The sequence below is a fragment of the Capsicum annuum genome, chromosome 10 (assembly GCF_002878395.1).
Source record: "Capsicum annuum cultivar UCD-10X-F1 chromosome 10, UCD10Xv1.1, whole genome shotgun sequence".
In the NCBI taxonomy this organism is placed as follows: domain Eukaryota; kingdom Viridiplantae; phylum Streptophyta; class Magnoliopsida; order Solanales; family Solanaceae; genus Capsicum; species Capsicum annuum.
Genome location: NC_061120.1, coordinates 209,992,648 through 210,009,485, shown reverse-complemented (window position 1 = coordinate 210,009,485; position 16,838 = coordinate 209,992,648). Strand labels below are relative to the sequence as shown.

General features: G+C 33.3%; 1 protein-coding gene across 1 annotated transcript; it reads right to left on the bottom strand.

The window, feature by feature from the left end:
* Positions 1 to 4,727: 4,727 nt before the first annotated feature.
* Positions 4,728 to 10,438, bottom strand: LOC107843681 (late blight resistance protein R1-A). The gene is made up of 2 exons (XM_016688051.2): positions 7,596 to 10,438; positions 4,728 to 7,420 (listed from the first exon to the last, which is right to left on the bottom strand). The coding sequence occupies exons 1-2, from the start codon at positions 10,214 to 10,216 to the stop codon at positions 6,307 to 6,309; spliced, it is 3,735 nt and encodes a 1,244-aa protein (XP_016543537.1). The 5' UTR covers positions 10,217 to 10,438; the 3' UTR covers positions 4,728 to 6,306.
* Positions 10,439 to 16,838: the final 6,400 nt, after the last annotated feature.

Below are 16,838 nucleotides of genomic sequence, written 5' to 3'. Positions count from 1 at the left end.
TAATTAATGTTCGATGTGATACCCTAGCATTTTCAATTTTTTGAAATAAAATTTAAATATTTAAAAAATACTACAAATCACAATAATTAACAATTCAAAATATATTTTTAAAATATTTGAAAAAACTATGGTCAAGAAAATATTAGTTGACCATCTAAATAATAATGGGTCAAAATCATTTTTCCTCCCCAACTTTGTCTTAAAAATCAAACTCCCTCCTCAACTTTGAACAATAATCATACTCCTCTTTTATCCTAATTGACTTTTAAAAATTCCCATTTTACCCTTTATCATCAATTTTTTTATTTTTTTTGACTTCTTTAAAATCATCATATTTTCATTTTAAAAAAGTTCATATAACAATTTTTTCATAAAAACATAAACATTATTCATATAACAAAATTTTCATAAAAACATAAACATTATCTTCTAGAAAATAAAAGTAAGAAATATATAAGCTAATGATGATCTTTATGAAGTAAATTAGTATAATAAGAAAATTAGTTTTATTAATAATAATCAAAACTATAATATTTATTTTAACAAGTGAAAATAATAAGTACTACTAATTTTATAAATATATTTTAATGCAGAAAATACAAAAAATAAATGAAAGAGATAAACCTCTAGTACCACCCCAAACTATGGTCAAAGTTTTTACGACACACTCCAACTTCACAGGGGTCCTATTACCCCCTGAATTCAAATTTAGCGTATTTTTATCATTTTTTTGTGCTAATGTGGCACCTTTATTACATAAAATGAAGCTCATATCAAAGGTGTCACACCATCTAAAACGATTGACAAAAGGTATCACGTTAGCTAAAAAGATTGACAAAAATATGCTAAGATTTAGTTTAAGGGGTAATAGGACCCCCGTGAAGTTGACGTGTGTCGTAGCAAATTTGGTCATAGTTCGGGGATACTAGATGTTTTTCTCGAATAAAAATAAGGTCAAATTTTAAAGATTATGTTTATTTATATAAATTATAAAATATGTAATACTCTATTAATGACAATCACAACTTATTTACTGATATAGACAATAGATAATATCGTTTCTTATCACTTGATCCTCATGCTAAAAATAAATGTTTTAGTTTATCTGCTCAATTTGTGAAATCAAGAGAGTTGTATGATTTATTTTTTCTGCCCTTTAGTGTTAAATAACTATATAAAGTAACAGTATACACAAATTTAAAGCTTCAAATTATCATTAATAAGGTTAATTTAGCAAAATATACCTCTAAGTAAATTTTTCTTAAGGATTGTGTTATATCAACAAAAAGTTAACTAATACGAAACAAATTTAGTAAGAGAGTGATAAAACACGAAAATATACGTACATGCATGTACATACATATGTATATATACAAACTTAAGGGTGGGTTGTTTGGAAACAAGTTATTCCGGGATTAGTTATTACAAAATAAGTTGTATTAACATGTATGTGTGATAACTTATCTCACCATTGTGGTATAAATGGTGCGACAAATAATTTTGAAACTACCTAATACATCTAATTAAACGCAAGATAAATAATCATGAACCTTATCTCTGAATTATTATAATTATACCTCACATCAAACGACTCTTTAATACATATAATACTAAAATAACGATCTTAAAAAATAGCATTGAATAAATTTATAAAGCGTATTAATTTGAGTGTAAAGTTAATAAACTTAAATAAAATGCTACAAATATCCATGTTAAAAAAATATTCATTACATATAATATAAAAAGATATTACATAAATATAGAATTAAAATTATAAGGATAAAATGGACATTGCATGAGATAAAAGGGGAGTATGATTATTGTTCAATGTTGATGGGGGAGTTTGATTTTTTAATCAAAGTTGGGGTGAAAATCATTTTCACCCAAATAATAACTAAAACATTTAAATTGAGATGGTAACAGATTACATTGCACTTAATAGCATAATTTTTTTCTATATGTATATAACTTAAATCATTTATGTTTTTTTTTTAGTTGTTTTAGCAATTTACAAACAATAATCCAATTTAATAATTGAAAGACTGATGGGATCCAAGACCAACTAAGCAATGTTTAATTATTTTATATTAATAATGAGTTATTTTTAGTCACATTCGATGAGGACAGACTTAAGAGTACAAAATGGCGTGATCAATCTGATCATTTTTCATATGATAACAATGCACGTGCCAACCACTAGAGTTGGCATGATGGTTCAACGTCATGTCCCTTAAGCAAGAGGTTGGGGTTCGATCCTTGCCTCTGGCGAATGGAGCAAACTCTGTGATCAGTTTCCTATCGCTTAGTGCGCTGACAGAGTAACAGAGGATTAGTCTCACGGCTGCCGGCTGTGGGAATACCTTGAAAAACAAAAAAAACAATGCACGTGCCAACTCCATGACCTTTGTTTGATAGTACTTTGGAGTGGAACAAAAAAAAATTGATTTGAAAATAAAAAAGAATTAAATTTTCCACTAAACTTTATATTTTTAAAAATTGCAGTTTAGTTCATCAGAATATCGTCTTATCAAAGTGAAAGTAAACTTCAATTATTTTATTTTTCCTCTTTTACTTCCTTAAAGGGGTTGTTTGGTCGAGGAATAACAAATGTTTAGTTGATTTTTTAAAATTTCAATGTAAATAATTTTGGAATTAATATCTCCGTTATTGTGTTATTTTTATACAACATTTAAGGTGGAATGATAAGTCTGGAATAAAACGACAAAATGATAAAGATGTACTTTACATCTAAGCGAAAAATACAAACTGAATTTTAATTGAATACTTTTTTTCTCACAAGTCAAGTTGAATTTACAAAATAAAATTCAGTGCTGGAAAAATTTAAATTCATAAATTTCACTACGAAATAAGGGCGGAATCAATCTGAGACTTTGGAAATTTCAAATAGGAAACTTAAACATCCAAACCTCTTCTTCCAAAGTTCATTAAGAAGGCCAAAATTAAAATTGAAAATTAAATTTTATCCAAATTTATATATAGTATAAATTCGGACACATATTTTATATTATATCATGTATATTCGTTTTTAATCCAATGAATTGTGGCCTTCAACTAAAAGATCAACGTTTCATTTTTGACATTGCAAATTCTTTTGTTACCTCTTTTACAATGGCGATTCATTTTGGTTTTGTCAACAAATTTATTAAAATAAAAATAGATCTACTAAATAATCTCATTATTACTAATCCAATATTATGAATTTTATAATTCCTTAATTTCATACAAAACGACTCAAAGTGTCTTTGCCCCTAATTCCAATTACATCTTCACTATTGTTGGTCAAGTGGATTTTCTTACTTCTTTATTGACTTTGTAAAAGGGCAAAATAAAAATAAAAAAAAATACAAGACCGGAGACTTTAGACTTGATAATTAAATAATGGCCCCAACAACAATATACATTTATTTCTCGGCAACCAATATAAATCTCAACAGTTTGAATCTTAATTTAAAAAAAAATTCATATTTTGCATAATAATCAAAAATTTCAATTTTGGGTCATTCGAGATATATAATTAGTTTCCGATACGTCCAATGAATATACATTTTTTTCTTTGTAAAGATACATAATTAGCTCTCGATACATTTTTTCGATTTTGGATCTGTCGAGATATATAATTAGCTTCCAATACATCCAACGAAAATACATAATTAGTTGAAATTTTTGTAATTACTTTGTAAGAGTGAAAATTTGTGTAAATATAATAAGTTAAGGTGTACGTTTATGTTATTTTTCCTTCTTGACAGGTTGTTTATTTAAGATTCAACTAACATGATCCAATTTTGTTATTTTTTGGAAAAATGTTCTCCTATTTCTCTTGTTTGAAAGTATAAAATACAAGGAAAAGACGATTAATAGCAATAAACCTTTGATTTTAACTTTGAAAAGGTCCAAATATAGACATAGTAAGTTTAGAACAGAAGGAGCTATAAGTTGAAATTCAATAATCTAAGAAATAATTTGTGTGCTCCACGGCTAAGGGTGTCATCATGTCGTAAAGAGGTAAAACCAACTAAAATTATGATTCGCTCAATATAGTTTTAACTCCGTCAAGCCTGTACGAATAGTAAAGTTCACTTCGATTGATTGTTGACCAATATTTGGTGCTGGACACATGGTGAATTTGTATTGTTGATGAAAACTGATTAATTATTCCAAAGGTCTTTTTTGTTTTTGGTAGAAATTATTCCAAAGTCACCCACTGCTAGCTGCCCAAATGACTTGTTTTTATTCTAAAGACTAAAATTATTAACAATGTCAATACAAGAAGTTTTTTGAAATTTGGCTTTTCCACTTGTACGAGTGGTATTAGAAATCAAGGGATGTTGGGGGGTGGGGGGTAGCAATTGGCAAACGACTAGGTCGAGACGAGTATGAGTTGGTCGAAAACAGATTAAACATAGTAAGTCTATTTGGACTTGCACAGAGTTTAAGAAAGTAAATTAGACTTCTAACTTTTGTGTTCTTGAATTAAAGAGTTGTCAGATGCATCAAGATGTTGTTTAATCTTGTGGTTTTAACCATGTCGTGTTGAAATTGAAATTAAAGAGCGACTAAAATTAGGAAAGGAAATTAGGTCAAGCAAGTCGAACGAAAGGAGTAACTGTTGGTTATTAAAACCAATAAGTTAAAAGGACAGCTTGGTGCACTAAAGCTACCCGTTATTGCACAGTGTTCGGGAAAAAGGTCCCGACCACAAGTACCAATAAGTTTTGGTTGGAAAAACAAAAACAGGCACACAAAGGAGCTGCACAATGTCACAAAGGCTGATGTTTTAACTGGTTTTAAGTCCAACAAGAAACCATCAAAGCTAGCATAACTTTCTAAAAATTGGAAAAAATAAAAATAAAAAAATTCTTTGGAATAAAACTTTCTACAAAGTTGAAAACAGGTACATTCAAGATTCATGAAATCTATCTGCATGTATCTCCCAATGTTGGTGAGAGTATAAATGACTTGATGTTTGGTGATAGAACTAAACATTAAACAATGGCGTATCGCGATTGTGAATTTGAATGGATCATATTACAAACATGACGAAGAATGCATCTTTTTTCATGCTGGTTCCAGTAAACATAGAAAGCAGCATGTAGTATGTATTATCTCGAGCCACTAAGTATATACGAACTGCTTCTGTTCCAGACTGTTTAACTTCATAGGACCTTTCCGATTACCTAATATAATCAACATGTTTATGATACTTCTTTTGTTATCATTCGATAATTCACATAGAAAACCTTTTATAAACCTTCATTTGTGACGTCCTTTTCCATGTAAATGGCAGCATAATGACAACAGGCCAACTCTAGGACCGTAAACTGCCAATTCCCTGTCAGGTCACTGGGATCATCTAGCGAATTCACTGATATTTCAGATGCCTGAAAGAAAGTATTTGTATCAAACAAAAGCATCTCAGAGAATTGTGCATGGAAAGTCTCATGCCGGCCAAGGCTATTCTGGCTGTTTCAAGAGCGCAATTTTGGCTCAGTAACAAATCACACATGATTTATAAACTTTGCCTCTCTTTTGAGTCGATAATATCAACAAAAGAAATATGTCTTTCTTGTTGCACATCAAGACGGCATCAAAACTAACGTTTCAACCTTTTTGTGTTCACCATTACAACAACAGATCATCTGAAATAGTGATCAAACTAGAAAACTAGACTGGAAGTAACTTGGTTCATACCTCATCGCTTGAATTACGAGAGAGGTGATAGTTTATTCCAGTATAACTTCCAAAACAAATCATGAACGTCTTGAAAGGTGCACCTGAGAAGCTTCTCCCAAGTGCTTTCACATATGCCTCCTGCAAGCAATCTGCTTTTTTAACAGAAGTTCATTTTAAGATTAATGACATGAAAGACTTAACCCTTAACTACAGGTCCAGATGCTTTTTTTTTTTTTGGATAAGTTAACCACAGGTCTAGAGTTCGAGGAGCTTAATTAAATGGAGAAACCACTGGTAGGAGCGCCTCTCATCAAATGGAAGCTAATAGCGTGAATCTGAATTAATCAGACGAGTGGGTACTAGATATTACATGGTTATAGGCTTATAGCCGAAAACAAAGACAACTTTGATCTTTCTCTTTAGATTTTCCTAACATACAATCAGTAAGGGTAACACATTTGTTAACCTTTTCCAAGGTAAATTAGTACTTAGTTTAATCTGGTATTTCATGGCCAAACACTGATTTCAAACACTAGAAAAAGAAATTTCTCATCAAGTAAGACAAAAGCAATTCTCCTCATAACCAAAATGTAGTTTTCAGTAGTGTACTATTCACTACTGGTGTATGAAGACCTTGAAACCATAATTTTGCATATAATCAACTTGTGCTTCCTGGATACCCATGGCTGACTTTACGACAGATTCGTTACATGCCTTTACTTCGATGGACCTTAGAGAATGTTTGTCTTCGAAATGAGAAGGGATTTCCTCAAGAAGTTTGCAACCAGACAAAACCAAACGTTCAAGGCAAGGAAAGGCATCATCTGAGACGGTCCATTTGTCAAACCAATAACAGGATACAATTTTCAACACTTTAAGTTGAGGGAAAGATTTCTCGTTGCTCACTTTCCATTCCTTATTGTAAAACTCAACCCACTTCAGCTTTAGTACTTGCAAGTTGGGAAGCATTGCAATATTTGATTCATCAGGACCGCCCAATTTGGCGTAGCATAGTGTCAACTTTTTGAGATTCGAGGGGAAGATGTATGCATCTCTTCCAAATGGAAGCCTTCGTGAGTATATCTTGATGGCCTCTAGCTTTGTTAGAAAGTCCAAGACGGGGAATGATTTGGAATAATCATTCAATGAGCAGTTCAGGTTTCGGAGATTAGGTGCTTTTCTCAGCATCAATTCCATCTCATCGGCTTGAGAAAAACATAGAGAGGAAAGAGTTTCCCACTCATAAGACTTTGTGGAGTTATCAGCAAGTAATTCCTTTGCAACATGTGAAGTGAAATAAGCTTCGAAGTATGTCTGCAAATGTTTCAATTTAACTAGCTTCAAAAGTGCAATAGGTAGTGAGAAACTTCCTACAGGTGATCTAAGTATCAACGTCTCAAGGTTCGTAGGATTGGCTATGGACGAGGTAACTATACTACGAATCATTGTTGCAGCAAAATACCTCAAGTAAGGTAGTTCAGTTGGGATAGAATCAACATAGATGAACTCCAAATCCAACACTTTTAGAAACTTGAAGTAGCGAGAAAAGTAAGAGTCATTGTAAATGGTAGTGTGTCCTTTTTTATCATTTCTGTAAAATACCGAGCCAACAAGTGAGAAAGACGAGTGCCATGCATCAAGATTCTCCATCCCAGCATATATAGACATACGACGCTGAGCAAGCTGCTTGTGAGAATAAATACAACAAGAAGGATTTGCATTTTGGTTCCTGTAAAGATATAATCATAAACTGTAAGATTTAGAAAATTTCAACTAATATAAGTAAGAACGAACTAATAGTTCATTAACTAATGGATCTTTCCATTCTTATACTCTATCCGAGTGTTATCAGTATTGAATTCTCGACTAATTTGAAAATGAAGTATCATTACTTGGTGTATTACCGTTTTATCCAGAGTATAAGATTCTCCTTGTTAGCTCTTTCCTTGCAGAAATCAAGCAATAGGTCATGGATCCTACATGTTTTGACCTTACCAGTAGAACTCCTCTTAACATCTGTCACAACGTTTCTTCCTATTAGATTCTCCAAGTAACAGTCTGCTGTATCTTCTAAATTCTCGTCTTTGCAACTTTTTATAAATCCTTCTGATATCCATAACGATGTTAACTTTGAAACCTTGATCTCTTCGTCCTCTAGAAATGCTCCAAAATATAGAAAGCAAAGTCGAAGATGATAAGGTAAATGCTGATAACTTTTCTCTATAATGTTCTTTGAATCGTTGTGAATGTGTGGACCAAATTCTGCGGCCAATTGTCTCCAACATTGTTCTTTCTTCTCCATCTTTGCGAGAATACCTGCCACCAGAACAATTGAAAGAGGCAACCTTCCACATTTCTTTGCTATTTCTAGCCCAACTTCAGTGAGGTGTGGAGAGAATTTTTCTTTATGGAACACTTTCTTTTCAAGTAACTTCCAACTTTCATCTTCCTTAAACATACGAAGCCTAAGAGGATCACTCACAGATTTCGCATAAATGGCAACTTCATGATCTCGTGTTGTGAGAATAATTCGACTGCCATTATTATCATCACGGAAACAAGATCTTAAATCATCCCACGCAGTAGTTTCCCATATGTCATCAACAAGGATAAGATATCTGTTGTGCCACAAAACTTTCCGTAGCGTATCTGCTACGTCGGCTTCACTAGGCGTTTCATGAAACACAGGGATATAACCAATAGCATCACGCAGAAGGACTAGTAACAAGTCCTTGCGCGTATACACTTGAGACACAACACATTGTGCCCGAATATCAAAGTGAGATTTTACATGCTCATCGAAATAAAGTTTGTTGGCCAAAGTAGTCTTACCTAGTCCAGGCATTCCGACAATTGAGACAACATCTAGCTCTTTGGATCCTTTTATTAGCTTTTCTTTCAACGTTCCCATCACATCCTCAAAGCCTACAATTTCTTGATTCATCATTGGAGCCGTATCCGATTGTGTTGATGGATCAGCAGAGGCAGTAGTATCATTTAAGCCAAACTCAACCATTTTCTTCTCCACAATCTGCATTATCTCTTTCTTGGTAAGTATAATCTCCTCTACGATGTCCATGAACCAGCGGACAAGACACCAGTCAGGGACTTCTTTGCTTATACAAGCATCAACCATGAATTCTACCTCATACGCTTTGCTAATCAATAATGTAGCGCAATCTTGAAGTCTGTCCTGCTTATTGTGTCCCTCTTCTGCAACATCCTTGAGAAAAAGCTGCACGCTCTCAAGTTCGTCCTGAATTCTTTGAAGGTGATTGTTGACAAAATCAAGTGAATTTGAGTAACGGACTTGGAACTCCTTGAGGTTGTTTAAGAGAAAGTCGACATAGCCTAGTCCATGAATCCTTGGCAAATTAGATTGTAAGGCCTTCCGTATGATGAGGTAGATCACTGCCTTGATATGCTGAATGTTGCTTTGAAAATCAAGAACTGGTGCTTCATTCTTTTCCTCAAAAGTCACGTTTTCCTTCTCCTCCTCGTTATCATATAACGAGTAAACGAGAAGTCCAACATCAACAATTACAGTGTCTATATCTTCAACATGAAATATGAGATCCTGTGTCGGCAGAGGGATGAGATTGGCTCTCAAGAGGTTCAGCATCTCCGAAAGGGTTGCCATTTGATCTTTTAAAGCAACTACTCGACTTGAGGTACTAACATTTGATACTTCTTCCAGATTGTGTAGGAGAATCTTTACAAAGCTAGCCTCACATTCAGCTATATACTCCATTGGAACAACAGGAAACCATCGCGAATGTGTTGACTTCAAAGCTTGAAGAACCTCAACATAGATCTTGCGGACACATGGTTGAATGGGCTTAATTCTCTTTCGCAATAGCTCAGTCAGCAAAACATTCACTTCATCTAGAGCCAAGTCTTGATCTCCATTGGCATGGCATGGCAAATACAACCAGGGAATGATCGCGACATGGCCAGCCAAAACTAAAACATGAGTGAAGAAATCAACTTGGCTTTGAGACCCTATGCATCTGTTTGAAACAAAGCATACAAAAGATTTCAGCAAATTCAACTCCCTTAAGACCTCTTCAACCTGTGATGAATGTGAATCAGAAATCTTCCCTATGTCACCGAGATTCTCCACCACACTATCGATGAACTCCATTACAAATATTGGACTAGTAGCAACACCGCGCTTCTTGGATGAAAGCTCATGAAATGACATTCTCGGAACAAAGCATTCACCTCTAATTTCCAACTTTGCAGTCCAAATCTTGTTTTCCACCTCAGATAATATGTGATCAGCATCAGGACCAACGTGCACGAGCCTGTACACATGATTTCGCAGAACGTTGACTTTCTCTATGACCTCTGGCATGTAACATTCATGTATGAAGCTACGCAGACTGAGTAAAACATCGATGAATTTGAACTCCCTTTTAAGTAATTCGATTCGATTTTTCGAAATTTCCAGCAACAGTGAACCCCTTTCATCTTCAATTTGTTTCAATAGATCAAGAGGATGATGATATTTCTCAGTAGACATTATACTTCTTTCCTTTGGTTTGTTCTTGGTTAGAATTTTGTATTCAGAAAATTAATTTGTTTCCAGCTTGCAGCTTCAATTATAGATTGGAGTATAAATTAATACTATCAAGGACATGGACTTTTTTAATTATCAATATATTAGATACCTTAGTAGCTTCCACATTGGATCTGGTCATGCTACATGGATTTTCATTAATTGTCATATACAGGGCTATTAATTGATCGACAAGAAATAATATAAATCTATAAGAACATTAATTAGAACAATATTGAGTATACATTTCTGCAACAACAATCAACCAGCTTGCATATTGATAGAATAAGATTATATTACTTGGCGCCGGTTGGACACATCTTTTGAGAAAAATTTCACCAAAGCTGTATTTTACTATACTAATTTTATCAATGATATTTTGATACTTTAAATTTTACTATTACTATTTCATGTAGTAACTTTCTCCGTTCGCTTTTACTTATTCACTGTACTAAAAATAGGTATTCAATAATACTTGTTCAATTTAGCAAATCAATTAGTAAATTTATTCATTTTAAGTATTCATTAGTCAATTCATTTTTCATTACCTCAATTATCTATTATTTTTTAATATGTGTGTCGAGTTAATAGTGAACAACTATTGTTGGATGAAAAAATATTAAATACCAAGGTAAGTATTAGAAAATAAAAATAAAGCTCTCTTAATTTGCTAAAATGGACAGTTTAATGAAGCCTAAAGGATAAGAATACTTACTACTAAAAAATAAAGGTCGTCTTCGAGCAAGCTCTTATCAAAAACATCTTACATTGTAAGGGCTAAGCTAATTAAAAACTAAATGTTACTTAGTCAAAAATTGCAAAGACCACAGATAATTCATCACCAATCCATGAACCAAATGTGCAAATGTCTCAAATTATAATGGAGGAGCCCTTAGTTTATGGGAAAATAACATAAATATACACCTTAACTAATCATATTCACACAAATTTTCATCGTTACAAAGTAATTACAAAAACCTCAATTGATTATGTATCTTCGTTCGTATATTGGGAGCTAATTATGTATCTCGACAAATCCAAAATCGAACAAAAAAAATGTATTGCAAGTTAATTATGTATCTTTACAAAGGAAAAAATGTATTCTCGTTGAATGTATTATGCATCTCGACAGACCCAAAATCGAAAAAAAAATTTCGGAAACTAATTATGTATCTTTACAAAGGAAAAAATGCATCTTTGTTGGATGTATCGAGAGATAATTATGTATCTCGACATACCCAAGATCGAAATTTTCAGTTTTTATGCAAAATATCAAAATTTTCTCTAATTAAACTCCAAACTCACATTATACCTGATTAATTAGGTGCTAAATATGAACAATGGTTTAGGCAATTTTTACACTACATTAAGTCCATTAATTAGTTAGTTGACATTCGATTTAAAGAATCCTTTTGGTGGTTGCTAGCATTTTGATAGAACTACTGCTCCTGAAAATTTCAATTTAAAAGTGTTTGATCTAATAGTATTGAATTTCAGACTTGGAAGATTGACTAATTGAATAGACTTTTTATTTGAATGATGTTAATGATATTTTGACTATATTCTCTTTCATCTATTTATCTATTAGGAATAAACTAATTTGGCACTTTACGAAATCAGGTAGGTATGAGATAAAATTAGATTATCACCTTGTAAAAAATTTAACCAAGTAGAGGGATATTGGGAAAAAACTTACACGCATTCGATCCGGTGTATACACCAAGCCAATACATGCATGCATGCCATGTGTTTGAATTTAAAGTTCATGTTATTTAATCATGATTAATCAACATGTATTTTACTTAATTTAATTATATAACCAAGGTAAAAAATATTAATTTAGTGTATACACTGGGTGCGTGTAAGTTTTTACCTGGATATATTAGTGGAGCTCAATCTAATAATCATGCCTTTCCAAAATTTAAGCAAGCATAGGAAATATTTCGGTGGTCGGTCAAAAAAAATAAAAAAAAAATCGTTTTCCAAAGAATTTTGGGATCCTTTCCTACAGCTACTTTGTAATAACGATAATGTGTAAATATGGATTATAATATGGGCCAGATATTTCTTAACATTTAACTTTAAATATAATTCCAGCCTTCATGATTTGTGGCCTGTGCAATTTCATTGCACATTGATTATTATTCTCAAGTTATGTAACCAAAGCTCTCAAACTTTCAAGTTAACTACAAAATCCTTGCTTTTCCAATTTCCAATAACGTCGGAAAATAGAATAATAATATCTTTCACTTTCATCTCCCAATTTGGTGTTAACAATACTATTATTAAGTCATTATATATATAATTTGTGTGTCCTTGAATCGTATCAACAAATTCATTTGTTACTCTAATTCGTTGATTCGACGGTAAATAATTATATAACCCATGAATTATACTCCCTCCACTTATTTTAGAGAGAGTATAAAGATGGATGGACAGAATAATTATTAAGCATTTTTTAAATAAAGACAAACTATGAGCAGGCCTCAAAAAGGCTATTTGTGCATTTCAGCTAAACCTGTCAAGTGGGCCGGGCTAGCCTGTTCCGGTCCGGCTAGCCCGACTCGTTTAGTCGGCCCAGCCTGATTTGACCCGACACGGTGGGACTTCGGGTTATTGGATTGCCGGTCTCGGGCTAGGCCGTCTGCGTTGACAGACTCGATGGACTGGTCCAGTTCGAAAATCAAATTAGGTCCATCGGTTATCCGGACCGGTCCAGTTATTAAAAAATATTTTTTTTTAAAAAAAAATGGCAAGTTATGGGGCATGGGCTGTTGGGCCAACGGTCCATTTGGTCAAATTTCCTTAATTTAAAATAAAAAAAATTCAAAAGTTTTCTATAAATACCCCAAATTCAAATCATTTTTCACACAATCTTATTCTCTCATTCTCTCTCAAATATTCTAATTATCTCCTAAAGTGCTCAATTTTATTTTTTAATTTTGCGATTAGAAATATCAAGTGAAAGTTTTCTAAAGTCACAACTTTCATATATTTTTAAAATTTGGTATTGTCGTTCCATCTCTTACTTTTAATTTTTAATTAGTGTATTAATTGTTGAATATTTATTTTTAATATTTTTGTGTATTTTAAATATTTATTAGTTTAATTTATAATATGGATAAATTAAGAAACCTCGGTAAAAGTGACAAAAAAAATTATCCCAAAAGTGACAATGGTTGTAAAAAATAAATTGGTGGCGATTCTGGTAGAGGTAGTTCAAGTACTAGATATACCTGTGTGCCTTTGGTACCAATTAGCCAGCCTTTTGATGATGAAATAGCTGTATGTGCTGATACAAGATCGACAAAGGATACACAAAACAAACACCAAAACAATCCACAAGTTGGAAGAACCGAGGACCCCTTTTGACGACCACTCTCGGATTCACTACAACAACAACGAAAACACAATAACAACAAGATATTAAGGTGTTCAACACCTTTAAAATCAACGAGCCAACAAACTAGATTAACAACACAAGCACAAGAACAAGAAGAACACAAAGTCTCGATTTTGGGACACCAAACCCAAGAATGAACAACAACAACAATGAAATAGATAGATAGATAAATAGATAGATAGATAAATAGGTAACTTGACATACAAATGTACAAACCCTATGAACCTAAGTGTATATTAAACACAAAGACCCAAGAATTCATACAAGTAACACCAAGCTCTATGGTGACCTCAAGGGAACGGGATTCCTAAGCAACCAACGTTTCAAAACTAGCACCAATACAAGTGATATCTATACTTGCTTACAAGGAATTCACCTTGCAAGACTCTCTCTCTCTCTAGAGTCAAAATATCATCAAAGTTATGAGAAAATGACCTAATATGTTCCATTTATAGCCTAGGTTACAACTTATTACAAAATAACTAAAATGTCCTTAATGAGCCATAGCAAAGGGGCGACCTTGGAGTGTGCATATTGGATGGCTTTGGAGTGTTGGGACTTGTTCTCTACACTTCAAAGCTTGTTCCATTGGTTGGGCAGCCACCCGAGCTCAAGTCTTTACGTATTGGTCAACAATCACGATCGTACTTATATCATCCTTCCCTTCTTGAAAAGGATTCAACCTCGAATCTGAACCTTACAAAACAATAGGAAGGACAAGCAAACACAAGTTCCTAAAGGTATGAGGGTTAGGATTAGTGTAATCAATCATAGCATCTTGCCAAGGTGGCTCAAACTTTACATACACCCAAACATCCCTCTTCCCCGAATACCCTCCCAAGAAAGAGTCAACTAGTCTGTCCATATAAGTGTGACAAGGAACAAGAGTTGCTAATCAAGTGTAAAACATAGACTCTTCTTGGAACAACAAATAGGCTTGAAAGCTGAGATATGAAGGCTATAAATTCCATGCATATTCATGTCATTCCAAAAGACATCCTCATGACCATACTTCAAATGATCACCGGGATTAAATGGATGGAGTGTCCATGGACACAGGTTTAAGATGCATTTTCTTTTCCCAATACTATTACTAGTATGATCATATACCCCCTCTATACTAGCATGGTCTACAACAAAAACAACCAGAGGGTCATCCATAGTCAATCAGCCAACATGTTCAACATTACCATTTTCACACACAAGTTGGTCTTCATGACTTCCATAAGACAATATACTATCACTTGCCACAATGGAATCAACACTAGATGGATCAACTAGTGTAGCCACAATCTCAAGCTGTACATTATCATCACCAAATGGAGGCACATTCGGCTTACCTAAAGACAAACTACCATTCATACTTAGTTGGCTATTAGCCTCATTCACTAGAGTGCAAGATTTAATTTGATTATCTTATAGCTCATGTGTAGCATGTCCACTCACAGGAACTTGATTAGGAAGGCTTGGATTCTCTATCAAGTTATCCAACTCCTTGCAAAGAGAGCTTTCCGTCTCTTCTATTTTTCTTTCCAGTCGGTCCATTATTTTTTCCATTCTCTTTATTCGGCTACTAAGGTCATGTTTCATACCCATTATGGCAGCCATCAAATCGTTCATGGTCACCTTTTCCAATGCCATAGTTCCTAACAAAAGAAATTCTAAAACAAAAACACAAAAAAAACTAGTTAATGTTAGAAAAGAAAACATCCTCACAAGCTCTCAAGCTCTCACACTTTGAAATGCCTGTCAATTGGCCTCACAAGTGTTGGTAACTCGTTTATACTCCAAAGAGATTAATTGGTACCAATTGAGGCTCGAGGTCGGAATAGATTCTCTTTTGAAACAACTCAAAGAAAATACGTACGGACTTGAACCAAGAAACTACAACGAAATTCAAAAAGATAAAAGCGCACAAAAAAATATAGACACGAATAAACGGACCCAAAAACTAATTTACAACCTAGTAGATAATTACTAGTTTGTTAATTAGCAATAGAATCAACAAAATAAAACTAAGAAACAAAGATTAGAAACTAAGAAATAAAAAATTTGAGCCTAAATTTGTTGTGTGAACAGTCAAATGTGACGTGGCAACCACGTATTAGTTACGGTCTTAACAAATTTTATTTTTTAAAATTGAAAGTCTTGAACAGTTTGTGATTTGGAAGTAGTGGGAATTGATTTAGGAGGGAAAAAAGTCTTGACATTCTATTGTTAAATTCAAAAGTGGAAGACTTGACTTTTGTGTACCATCCCCCTTAAAACAAGGTCCTTAAAATAAGAAAAGTTGTTGGGAAGTGATTGACTAGTTGATGGGTGATGGTAAGTCTTTCAAGGCTAACAAGCTTTCACTTTTTTCTCTTCAACTTTATAGATCTAGTATTCACTTTATTTTAGCAAGTCTTGAAAGGGATGAAGAACATCAAGAACAACTTCAATGATCACCAAGAACACAACAACCCCAACAACTAATTCCAACAACAAATCACGACCAAGTCCACCAAGATGACAACACATCGGTTAAGGCTTTAAGTTCATAATAACACCTCAACAAATGCAAGCTCAAATTTAGATCTTGACTCAAGAGTGTTAGTAATGAAGAAAACTAACACTTGAAACACCAAGACAAACAAAATGACTCCTATATCTAATGTTCAAGTCTTGGCCACACACAACAAAACTCAAGAACACTACTTTTTTTTTTTGTATTTTCAAGCAAGCTAGCCCAAGATTGATTTTGTGGGAATAAAATTAATCCATGCTTTGATACCAAATGATATAATATCAACAAAGGAGACACAAAACAAACACCAAAACAGTCCACAAGTTGGAAGAACCGAGGACCCCTTTTGATGACAACTCTCAGATTCACTACAACAATAATGAAAACGCAATAACAACAAGATATTAAGGTGTTCAACACCTCTAAAATCAATGATCCAACAAACTATATTAACAACACAAGCACAAGAATAAGAAAAACACAAAGTCTCGATTTTGGGACACCAAACTCGAGAATGAACAACAACAACAATGAAATAGATAGATAGATAGGTAACTTGACATACAAATTTACAAACCCTATGAACCTAAGTTTATATTAAATACAAAGATCCAAGAATTCATATAAGTAACACCAAGCTCTAAGGTGACCTCAAGGGAATGGGATTCCCAAGCAAC